Here is an 11,118-nt window from a genome sequence, read left to right as displayed (position 1 = left end):
CAAAGTTATTAGTCAACAAGTCTGAGCTCGAGTTCAAGACCAAATTCAACCCTTATTTTTCATTTAGATTAATAGCTTAGGACCCAATAACTCAAACTTCATATCTCTAAGCACTCCAAACACAAACTTTCCAAACCTACAGAACTCCCCGCAACTCAACACTAAACATAGACGCATACTAAACAACTTAGCACTCCCAAGATGGACTTGTTAACTTCATAGACTTAGTAACTCTAAATTTCGTACCTCAACCGACCCTAAAAGATGGATAATCATAGAATTAAGGGTATTTTAGTAGGCCATAATCTAGAGACTAGACTAAAGACTAGGTAAGAGATGAAGATAAAATAGACATTTACTAAGATCTGATATCATGCGTATAAATTTTTATTGAATTTCATGTAAATTTTACCAAAAGCTATGCTAGCTTTAGGTACTGAATTAGCTTACACAACAATTCCATTGAAGCTAATAACATTATATATCTTATATATAATGAGCTTTTGAGAGAGAAATAATACAACAGAAATCAATTGCCCATCATCAACCATCCAAGTGAGGAAGGACGGCATCTTGAAGAGCAATAAGCTTTCCCTTTCCACCATACTCAGCCGGCAATACTTCTTCTCCAATTTCCTCTATCATACTTTTCCTTTCTTCTTCATTGCTCACAATCACAATCTGAAGTCATTAGTTTCTTTCAATTACATTCAAAATGTCGCCAAAAATATTAATCATGCCTCTTCTTATAACAATGATTCTAGCACCATGCAGTTAACGTTCATATACAATACTCACAATGGTCACTAACATTGAAAAGATTAAAACAACTTTCTATCTTTATTCTCCATTTAACATGTTCTAAGAGTTGTCAATCCAATCAACAAATCCAAGCACGACAGAGTAGATAAAACTAATTATCATTCCAAACGTACAATCCAAACATAGTTTAGTGAATAAGATACTAATTATCATCTCATTCAATTCCTCAACCTCATAGTTATTTAACTAAAAGAATGGTTAGTTTTAGTCCCCGACTTTAAACACATTGTTTCAGCTGTTAATTATCATCACGTATGTGTTTTGTTTATTTATTCAAGGATAAGATATCTATGGAACAAGTATTTGAAGGCAGATGCAGCGAGTCATTTGTCAATTTTTCTGGAATGTTGTTATAGAGATCACATACCTTTTCGAGTGTCACCTTCTCAAGGAACCGAGAAACCATCTTCCACACGCTGATAAAAAACCGTGGCATGTTTAAGATGTAGCACTTTGCTAGACGTTCAGGATAATAGGCCTGCATTAGAGAAGCCAAAAGAATCAAAACTTGCAATGGTTATGTTACAAGAAGGAAAAAAAAAAAAAAAAAAGAGGTACTTCATGGCAGTTTAAAATTCATGAACTTAATTGTTACTTTCGTGAAAGTTTAGGAATCAAAAGTACTTTTAAACCAATAGTTTACCTGCAAAAACTGAAAGCCTGTGATCAATCCACGGGGGTCGATGTTCTTGTACGAAATTTGCTGCAAATCAAGAATGCCAATCAGCTTCTCATTTCCGATTTCTCTTCCTTGGAAAGCACTGTAACAGACACCAGAAATACTAAACAAGCTATCACTTGAACTTGCCAAGATACAATTGTTTGAGCAATATGGAATCATATTGTTCACAAGAGTGACAAAGAAAGAATATGAAATTTGTTAAGCATGGTTGAAAATGGTGAGTACAAAGAAAGATAATTTGCAAGAGTTCTGCACACATGAAGTTAGTACAGATTGAGTGGCACCTTGAAATTGTCTTGTCCAAGGCATAAACTACATACTCTGCATAAAGATAAGAGATGAAAACAAGTGAATCAGATAATATCAATTACTTGATGCCTTTAACTCATTTTCCATTTAAATGCATAATCCTGCGCTGCTGGACAGAAAAAAGCTCAAGAAGGCAATTTAACCTTACAATATTTAATCATACTGACATAGAGATCTGGAAGTGCCCACACAAATGGGGCATGTATGGTCCACATTCACATGATCTTTTAGTCTAAAAATTGATGAACCGTCTGGAATTCAATTTTGAAGATTGAAAAAAAAAATCCGAAAGTGTTCTGAAACTTGAGATTAATTTCATTTCTGCACATAGTCATAATCTCAATCTTGTGATGTTGGAGGAATAACAATTTTATTTTATGGAAAAATTGGTCCTTCATAATAACATATGAATTGGAAATCTTATAGAATGTCAAACAGGAATGAGACATAGGACGGTCTGGTGGTGACCTAGAACGGTGTAACGATCCAAATTTTCGTTCTGATCATCCAATTTCCGTCTAACGTTAATTTTGCCTTTTCCCAATATTTTTCATGAAAACAATCTATAATGAAGAATAGAATGGTACAATTCAATCTATTCTTTAAGATATTAATTAATGAAGAGAGCAATCAATCATGGTGATGAAGTGGAACTGGTCAACCCTCATGGAATCAATATAAAACAAATTTCGAAGGGCGGGCTAACAATTTCAAAACAGATCCCCAAACAAACTCCAATTAAACTAAAAATCTGAGTTGAGAGATCTCACTCTTGAACTGAACTTGATCCTTCGCAGGAAAATGCTTGCTCCCTTTAACGATCATCACAGAATGCCCATTCTGTGACAAACCCTGCAAATAAATTTTCCTAGCTTCCAGTTCATCTTCAATCTCAGATTCATCAATTCGCCCATTCGGAACCATCGTATCCCTCCATTTCTGCCATTGTACAAACATCTTCGCTGCTTTCTCAACATCCATCGACCTCGCGATCAAAAACCTCATCATCGTCAGGTCTCCATACTTCTGCAAAACAAAGATAACATAAACAAACAAAAAATTCCAATCTCAAAAAGAAACAAATCCACAGAAACCCTTACTTCTGTGGAAACCCCATTTTTCTCGACTACTCTCCTCATCTGCAAAATCCGCTGAGTGTTCTCCATTTTCCAAAACTAACACAAAGATAATCACCGTAATCGGCCTTAACTACAGTAGAAACAACGAACTTAAAATCAAAATCTGAAACCAAAATTTCACCAAACTAGTACGATCGGTTTCAAAATCAGAAATTAGAGAGGGAGAGAAGGATTTAAAACAGTAGAATCAAAGAAACGAGAAAGGGAAAAGAGAAAAAGGGAGATCAGAGAAGAAATTTGAAGGAATGAAATGGAATTTAATGGTGGAGCCAGAAGTGAATGGATATGGACCGTTAGGAATTTTGCTGCGTAATATTCGGAAATGGATTTGAGAGTGCCTTTCACGCAATTCAATGTTGAAGAAACTTGCAAACCAGTAGTCACTATAAGTCTACCAAAGTCATCTCCATCGCCATTTTTTCTTCTCCAAGATTCTCGTTTACTCTTCTCTTTTTGCAACTGTGTGAATAATGTATATAGAGAGAAGACAACAGAAAATTACTTTATTTTATTTTATTTTATTTTGATATTTTTAAAATGGAAGAAATTGGAAAATTGAAATTCATTTTTTACAAAAATGTCTAAAAATAATGTTGAATTATTCAAGATGTCTATAAACATTTTGTAGAATATAAGTATATTAATAATAAAAAAAGTATTTAATTTAGTATTTATATCAGTGATTTTTTATATATATATATATATAATGAAAATATTTATTAATCCCTCATAAATGTCAAATGCCGTGTAAACTAAGACATTTAGCAATTATCAATACATATTTTCTTCTTTACTAATTAAATGAATCAAAATGTGCATTTATTATTTGTTTTATATTTATTTCATTTTAATTTATTATTTCAAACATTATATTATGCTCTTTAAAATCTTACATTAAAAATTATTTTAAATATTTTGGTTAGTTAAATAAATCTATTTTTAAAAAAATATAGCTGAAAATGGACATAATTGTAACATTATATATTTTCTTAAAATTTAAATATGTTATTTCCAGGTGGACAATTGAGAAAAATGATTTATATTTTCTATTTTATGGATAACTGTATTAAATATATAAAAATGAACGTCACATTAACTCAAATTGGTAAGTTACCTATTTTGTGAACAATAATTGTAACATTATATATGATGTGCATTAAAAGAATAATTATCTTAATATTATATGATATGAATTAAAAGAATAATAATTGTAATATTATATTATATAAATTAAAAGATGAATAATAATAAGTGGGTATCTTATACCATAAGTTTGTAGGAAAATGAATCACTAAATATTTAAATTGTCTCTATAAATCAATTAATTAAAAAAAATTAATATTTCACATATCTTAATTAGTGATAATACTTTTTATAGTATATCATTTTTAAAACTTAATTTAACAAAAAATACATTTTATAGTCGATGTAAAATTTGGGTTCTCTCTTATTGCCTTAGGACAATAAGAATATTATCGATACTAAAACTACGAGATCTAAAATAGATTTTTTACTAAACTATAATTACGAACAACTCAAAAAGAATCACCTATAATAATTATAAACGAACCCCACTTAAGGATGACCTTAATATCGAGATTTCGTAAGATTTAGTTAGAAATTTATTTAAAATTATGGAACTATCAATTTCAAACCTAGACTTTTCTGGTGTTAAAATTGATTTTTTTTTAATTTATTAGATAATATCAGTAATAATTCTTCTGGTAATCTTATATTTATGCCTACAATTACTTTAATGGTTAGATGGGTAAACGTAACGATGGAATTAATTAACCTAACCTTATAATACAATATAATATTTCATATCAAATTATTTAATTATTATATAGTAAAGTTTTGGCTAAATTTATAATTTAATTTAAAAATTAAAAAAAAAAAAGGAAAATAAAGGGCGGAGAGCTTGACCTTATCTCGAAAGGCCGAAATTCCGCCCTCATCGCATTTCTTTCAAAAACAAAATGGCGAACCACCTCCAAACATCCCCAATCCTTCACTCCGATTCTCTCCCCACCGTTCTCCGGCCATTTTCCGGCGACCTAAACACAACTCCAACCAAAATCTCTTTCTCTTTCTCTTTCACAATCCACGATTCGCTAAATTTCAGACCTCGCCGTCGCCAACGCCCTAACGATTGCGCTGCTCGGCGGAGAGTCCGATACGATGATGAAGAAGATGAAGATGAAGAGTATGGCCACAATGAACAGATTTCGCTGCTGGAATCCTACACTCAGGCCGCCGCCGGCGAGGCGCTGATCGTTCACGCGGCGCTCGATGGCGACCTTGTTGAAGTTCTCGTTTTCAAGGTTTTTCTTCGTTTCTTTAAATTTAGGGTTTAGGTTAGATTAAAATTTTTAATTGAGAATGAGATGTAAAATTGGACAGGGATTCTCATCATGCTTGAGCTATGCGACTTCATCTGATCCATCCAGAAGTGTTCTTCCAGCAAGAGCAACGATTCAATCCATTGATAGAATCAAGGGCCCATTTGATCCATCAAATATCGAATACATTCAGAAGGGTGTCACTTGGGAATCATTCAACTTCCCTACATAGCTCAATACCATACCATTCGTTCTTACAACCATCATTGTGTTAATTAATTGAATATCATTTCATTACTTCAATTTTATCAAATCCTCTCGGCAGGTTTAAATTTTATCGTTTCATTACGATTGCGCGTTCATGTTCAATCGTCTGCAACACATCCGACTTGCCTTTACACTAGGCCAAGTCATTTGGCTCGACCTTGCCGCTAAGGTCTCTCAATGCAACGCCGCTTCTCATCTTGTCATCTCGATCCCCATCGACATGGTTCATATGTCTTGGCGTCATACCCAGTCTCGGGATGTCGTTGGTCATGACAACTCGTTCGATCATGTCATAAAAAACGGGTCCGCGTGTCGCTCATCTCATCGGGACTTCCCAAACATCCATCCATTCATCCGGGTTCTATCGAGGCATTGACCCTCCCGTGCCCATGCCATGTTATTTACGGATACCGTGCCGGATAGCGGGTGTATGTAGCAACCTCCAACACACGGCTGGGATGCAATACTGGCACACTCGTGCCACCTGGTACTGTTCTTGAAAAACCCATTTCAAAATGAAGTCGTCCTAGATACTCGTCTCGGCACGCTCGTGACACACGTATGTGCCACAAGGTAGCTCACTTAGGCCACAGGGCACACAGGTTGTGAAGAGCTAATACCATCGTTACCTACAATACATTTTGAGTCATTTTCAATCTTCAAGGCACAGAGATTTTGGTGAACGGTCATACACGACGTCGGTGTCCAATTGACACCAAATTTGGCGAGCATTCATGTGAATTTTGGAACAAATTTTAAAATTCATAAACCATTTAGATATAAATTTAAAAATTCTATGAACTAGATCTACTTGTTCACCAAATTTTAAAATTCATGCCTACTCTTTAGGGGTTGACCATGTCGAGTTTTTGGGCAACTCTTATGGGACCAATTTCTTATCCTTTGTGCCTATTCGGTCTTTGGGTCAGACTTGATTTATTGGGCATCTAGCTCCCATAGTCTTTAAATTTTCAATCTCATATCAATTTCGGACTCGGGAAAGTTCGTCGATAAATCTTTTTTTAACCGAGAATTGTTAAGGTAAAAGGATTGGTTGAAGTGGTAATTATGAAACTCATAGGATAAATGGGGGAGTGGGACTTGTGTGTCAAGATCAAATAATAATAATAATTATAATTACTATTATTATAAATAATCATAATGTTTTTCAATGGGTGGATGCATGAGCATGAGCATGAGCATAAGCATCGCATGTCGATCGGCTGACGATGGGGACCACAAGGCATACTAGAAAGAATCCTCTTCCCGAAAAAAATATCTTCTATGACAACGATTTTCATGGTGACGTGGCGATTTCTAATTCGCCCCTGAACGCCAGATATTTTCGAACTCCAAATATCCAATCCCACGCGTGTTCCCCACTCTCCCTAACGTGGACTTTCGCTCTTTTCTTTCACCCTTCTTTTTCCGCTTAATTACTCAAATGCCATTTCCTTTTTAAATTAACACCAAATGTTTAGTAAGTTATAAATTTAGTTACTCCACTTATAAAAAGTTTTTAATAGTTTTTTTAATAATTTTTTTTAATGTTTTTATTTAATAATTTCTATAACCTCCAATTTTTACATTTTTTTTTAATTTATATTTCAGGAACGGAAAAGTTCCTGAAGTATGACTATTAATCTCATAGGATCACTCCGATTTGTCACCCATGACTCTAACAGGCCAACCCCAAGGGCCTGAAAGGCGACCTCCATGGGGTCGGTCATGCCCAAAACAACCAACATTTGAGGGGTTGACCATATTTGATAAAGTGATTTCTTTGAAGGCTAATTAGAGTCTCTCATGTCACAACTATTTTCATCTAATCCATAATGACCATTAATTTGGATAAAAATCTCACAAGAATGTTATCGCCTTTTGTTAGAGAACGAATCCTCGAGAAAGCATTACAATGCAGGATTTGTTGAAACACAATACTTATTTAGAGATAGTTGTGAACACAAATGTAAATTTTTAAAAAATTAATCACATTATTCAAAACGGATATATAATTTTTAGTGTACGAAAGGATTTTTCTATAAATTCTTGTGTAGTGGCAAATTCGTAATTTTAAGATGGGAGATGGGCATTTTACTTCATCGCCATCGAGCAGATAAATATCTCAAATGCTCTGTCCAATCACTTCAATTTTCAGGTTCCGACGCAAGAAAGAAAGAAAGCGGCGAATGGCAATGTCGAAAAACAATGATGAACCGGAGGTTCAGAGCTCCGTCAAGAGGCTAAAATGCTCTAAGCACGACGATGAACAGCTCGAAAATGAAGAAGAAGAAGAAGAGCAGGTGAGTGAGCTTCCATTGAAGCCAGGCCTGTTCTTCTACCCAATGACGCCAACTTCCTTCGTGGTCTCCGATGCTCTGGAGCCCGATTTCCCAATCATCTACGTCAACAAAGTCTTCGAGATCTGTACCGGATATCGCGCCGATGAGGTCCTCGGCCAAAATTGGTATGATGAGATTCAATTGCGCGATATATTTTTGTTGTTTTGCTGGATGTTTTTGGCTTCCTTTGTTTGGTATAGAAGGCAGTGGTAATTTCGGTTTCCGGATGGATTTATAATGTAATTTTCGGTAGAAGAAACTTTTGGATGCTCGATAAGGTGATTTGAAATTCAATTAATCCAGGGGCAATTAGTTTTGTGGTTTTGATCGTTTGTCATGAAGACAATTTATGTGCCCTTTTGAGTTGTGATTTGCATCAATTTCAAGTGGGAATCCTTTCCGAAACCAGTTTTGTTAATGTTTCCTGTTGCGAATGTTCTATGCTTGTTAAGGGTGGCTTTTTGTGCTGGTCGATCCTTTTAGCAAATGAATGATTGTTTGAATTCCTATCCTTACATAAGTTACTATATGATAAAGAAGCACATTTGATTGGTTTGAGTCTAAATTCTGGTCGGCATCCTGTTAAGAAAGATAGAGGAGAAGAAAGTGAAAGTACATTTTGATTTCCTTGTTTATTTTTCTCAAAAAGGCGGTGGCTCTGTGGAAAATTATGGTGACTCTGATAATTTTCTATCATTGTTGTGCTCTTTTTCTTGGTGGGACGGTGGGGGGGTTTACCATTTGATTTCCGTAATTCACAATGAAGTCCTGATGTAGTTGCCTTTTAGTTTCATTACAACAGCATGACTTTATCCAATTGAGTCCATAGTTATATACTGTCAAATGATTCCGGTTTATGTTTATCAGCGGTGATTTACTTGAAACTTCTCTCTCTTCGTATGATCTTGTCTTTGTACAGTTTAGTTTATTTCCATTGTTTTGTAATTGTTCTTGTGTGTGAGAATTTCATCAACTCATATGGGTACTTTTGTTTCAGTCGGTTCTTACAATATAGAGATACTCATGCACAAAGGCGCCACCCTTTGGTAGATCCAGTGGTTGTTTCTGAAATCAGAAGATGTCTTGAGGAAGGCGTTGAATTCCAAGGTGAACTCCTCAATTTCAGAAAGGATGGCACTCCTATGGTGAATAGGTTACGGCTTGCACCGATACATGATGATGATGGTACTGTAACACACATTATAGGAATTCAAGTGTTTTCTGAGACAAAGATAGACCTTAATCGGTTGTCATATCCCGTTTTCAAAGAAACTTGTGCAATAAAATATGATCTATCAGGCAAAAGTGTTCATCTGATTGATCAATCACCATTTGGTCAGCATAAAAAAATCTGTGGGATACTACAGCTTTCAGATGAAGTCTTAGCCCATAACATTTTATCACGCTTGACACCACGAGATGTTGCATCTGTTGGATCAGTGTGCCGAAGGATTCGTCAATTGACGAAGAACGAACATTTAAGGAAGATGGTATGTCAGAATGCATGGGGAAGAGAAGTGACTGGAACATTGGAACAAATGACAGATAAACTTGGTTGGGGGCGCTTGGCCAGGGAACTTACAACTCTTGAAGCTGTATGTTGGAGAAAACTGACAGTTAGGGGAGCTGTGGAGCCTTTACGTTGCAACTTTAGTGCTTGTGCAGCAGGTAATCGACTTGTATTATTTGGTGGGGAAGGAGTCAATATGCAGCCCATGGATGATACCTTTGTTCTCAATCTTGATGCTGCAAATCCAGAGTGGCGAAGAGTAAGCGTGAAATCCTCCCCGCCTGGACGTTGGGGCCACACTTTATCATGTTTGAATGGTTCTTGGTTAGTTGTTTTTGGTGGATGCGGCAGTCAAGGATTGCTCAACGACGTGTTTGTACTCGATTTGGATGCTCAGCAACCAACGTGGAAAGAAATCTCTGGTGGAGCTCCTCCATTGCCTAGATCCTGGCATAGCTCCTGTATGATCGAAGGTTCTAAGCTGGTTGTTTCAGGTGGATGCACAGATGCTGGGGTGCTTCTCAGTGACACATACTTGTTGGATCTAACAACAGACAAGCCAACCTGGAGAGAGATTCCCACATCCGGGACTCTTCCATCTAGATTGGGACATTCTCTGTCAGTTTACGGTCGGACAAAGATTCTAATGTTTGGTGGACTTGCCAAGAGTGGACACCTACGCTTACGATCGGGCGAGGCCTACACCATAGATTTAGAAGAGGAAGAACCCCGGTGGAGGCAACTTGAGTGCAGTGCATTCACTGGCATAGGCGGCCAGAGTGCTGTAGTTCCTCCACCAAGACTCGATCATGTAGCAGTCAGCATGCCCTGTGGAAGGATTATCATTTTTGGAGGCTCAATTGCCGGGTTACATTCACCATCTCAACTGTTCCTTTTGGATCCTTCCGAGGAGAAACCATCATGGAGGATTCTCAATGTTCCTGGACAACCACCAAAATTTGCTTGGGGACACAGTACTTGTGTGGTTGGAGGCACAAGAGTTTTGGTATTGGGCGGCCACACTGGGGAAGAATGGATACTCAATGAATTGCACGAACTCTGCTTAGCTAGTGGGCAAGATTCAGATCTTTGATTCCATTTTAATCTTGCAGCTAACCCCAAAGGAAAAGTTGCATCAAACGAACCAGTTGAGACTCCTCGTTAGCTACTGTAAGAAAAAAAATTTCCCAGTTCCTTGCTGCATTATGATTTTATTTGTGTTTAAATTTTGGTCTTCTGTATATATTTATAAAAATGTAATATAGGTTGCGTTTTTCCACTTTTTCTTACCTTTCTTTTTGGTTCTGTAATTTACTTCTAAGTGGCCATGTGTCTACTTTGTATTGTGCAGCCCTTCCTGTGTAGATGTACATGTTTTCTCTTGATTTGGGGTTTCTTATTTGACAAACAGGACCTCCATTTTTGTTTAGACATGTATTACTGGAAATGACAATTTTGATCTCCAATTTGCTGGGTGTCAAGATGCCAAGTTTGTTTGTTTGCTATAAATGTGTCTTCTTGCATTTTTCTCTTTTTTTTTACCTTGATTAGCTTCGAAGATGGGTTCGAACTATTCAAGTATTCGTGTTATCGGATTTACTGGCAACAAAAATGTGTACTGGCTTTGTGTGGTGGAAAAAGGATGGAGATTTGTTTTGAAAGGGAAGACTCCACTAAGCATACTTGATTGGCTTACCTATATAGT

General features: G+C 36.2%; 3 protein-coding genes across 7 annotated transcripts; 2 read left to right on the top strand and 1 right to left on the bottom strand.

The window, feature by feature from the left end:
- Positions 1-390: 390 nt before the first annotated feature.
- Positions 391-3,418, bottom strand: LOC111486211 (CRAL-TRIO domain-containing protein YKL091C). Of its 5 annotated transcripts, none has more exons than XM_023133261.1 (7): positions 3,244-3,418; positions 2,914-3,022; positions 2,584-2,839; positions 1,789-1,825; positions 1,466-1,583; positions 1,190-1,300; positions 391-681 (listed from the first exon to the last, which is right to left on the bottom strand). In XM_023133261.1, the coding sequence occupies exons 2-7, from the start codon at positions 2,977-2,979 to the stop codon at positions 544-546; spliced, it is 726 nt and encodes a 241-aa protein (XP_022989029.1). In that variant the 5' UTR covers positions 2,980-3,022; positions 3,244-3,418; the 3' UTR covers positions 391-543. The 5 variants fall into 5 exon arrangements, with proteins under 5 accessions (XP_022989029.1, XP_022989036.1, XP_022989052.1 ...); XM_023133268.1 differs by having other exon boundaries at positions 3,291-3,418; XM_023133276.1 differs by lacking the exon at positions 391-681 and adding an exon at positions 979-1,078 and having other exon boundaries at positions 1,115-1,300.
- Positions 3,419-4,868: 1,450 nt separating this feature from the next.
- Positions 4,869-5,631, top strand: LOC111483247. The gene is made up of 2 exons (XM_023129395.1): positions 4,869-5,276; positions 5,356-5,631. The coding sequence occupies exons 1-2, from the start codon at positions 4,932-4,934 to the stop codon at positions 5,524-5,526; spliced, it is 516 nt and encodes a 171-aa protein (XP_022985163.1). The 5' UTR covers positions 4,869-4,931; the 3' UTR covers positions 5,527-5,631.
- A 2,094-nt stretch (positions 5,632-7,725) lies between these two features.
- Positions 7,726-10,894, top strand: LOC111486522 (adagio protein 3-like). The gene is made up of 2 exons (XM_023133709.1): positions 7,726-8,028; positions 8,901-10,894. Exons 1-2 carry the CDS (start codon positions 7,751-7,753, stop codon positions 10,504-10,506), a joined length of 1,884 nt encoding a protein of 627 aa, XP_022989477.1. The 5' UTR covers positions 7,726-7,750; the 3' UTR covers positions 10,507-10,894.
- Positions 10,895-11,118: the final 224 nt, after the last annotated feature.

The sequence above is a fragment of the Cucurbita maxima genome, unplaced genomic scaffold, assembly GCF_002738345.1.
Source record: "Cucurbita maxima cultivar Rimu unplaced genomic scaffold, Cmax_1.0 Cma_Scf00001, whole genome shotgun sequence".
Classification (NCBI taxonomy): Eukaryota; Viridiplantae; Streptophyta; class Magnoliopsida; order Cucurbitales; family Cucurbitaceae; genus Cucurbita; species Cucurbita maxima.
This window is presented reverse-complemented; position numbering and strand designations above follow the sequence as displayed.

Coding starts and splice junctions, on each gene's coding strand:
- LOC111486211 (XM_023133261.1), bottom strand. CDS start 2,979: ATGGAGAACACTCAGCGGATTTTGCAGATGAGGAGAGTAGTCGAGAAA. Junction 2,840..2,913: donor AAAATGGGGTTTCCACAGAA/GTAAGGGTTTCT, acceptor TTTGTTTTGCAG/AAGTATGGAGACCTGACGAT. Junction 682..1,189: donor AGAAGGTGACACTCGAAAAG/GTATGTGATCTC, acceptor TAATGACTTCAG/ATTGTGATTGTGAGCAATGA.
- LOC111483247 (XM_023129395.1), top strand. CDS start 4,932: ATGGCGAACCACCTCCAAACATCCCCAATCCTTCACTCCGATTCTCTC. Junction 5,277..5,355: donor TTGAAGTTCTCGTTTTCAAG/GTTTTTCTTCGT, acceptor AAAATTGGACAG/GGATTCTCATCATGCTTGAG.
- LOC111486522 (XM_023133709.1), top strand. CDS start 7,751: ATGGCAATGTCGAAAAACAATGATGAACCGGAGGTTCAGAGCTCCGTC. Junction 8,029..8,900: donor GAGGTCCTCGGCCAAAATTG/GTATGATGAGAT, acceptor CTTTTGTTTCAG/TCGGTTCTTACAATATAGAG.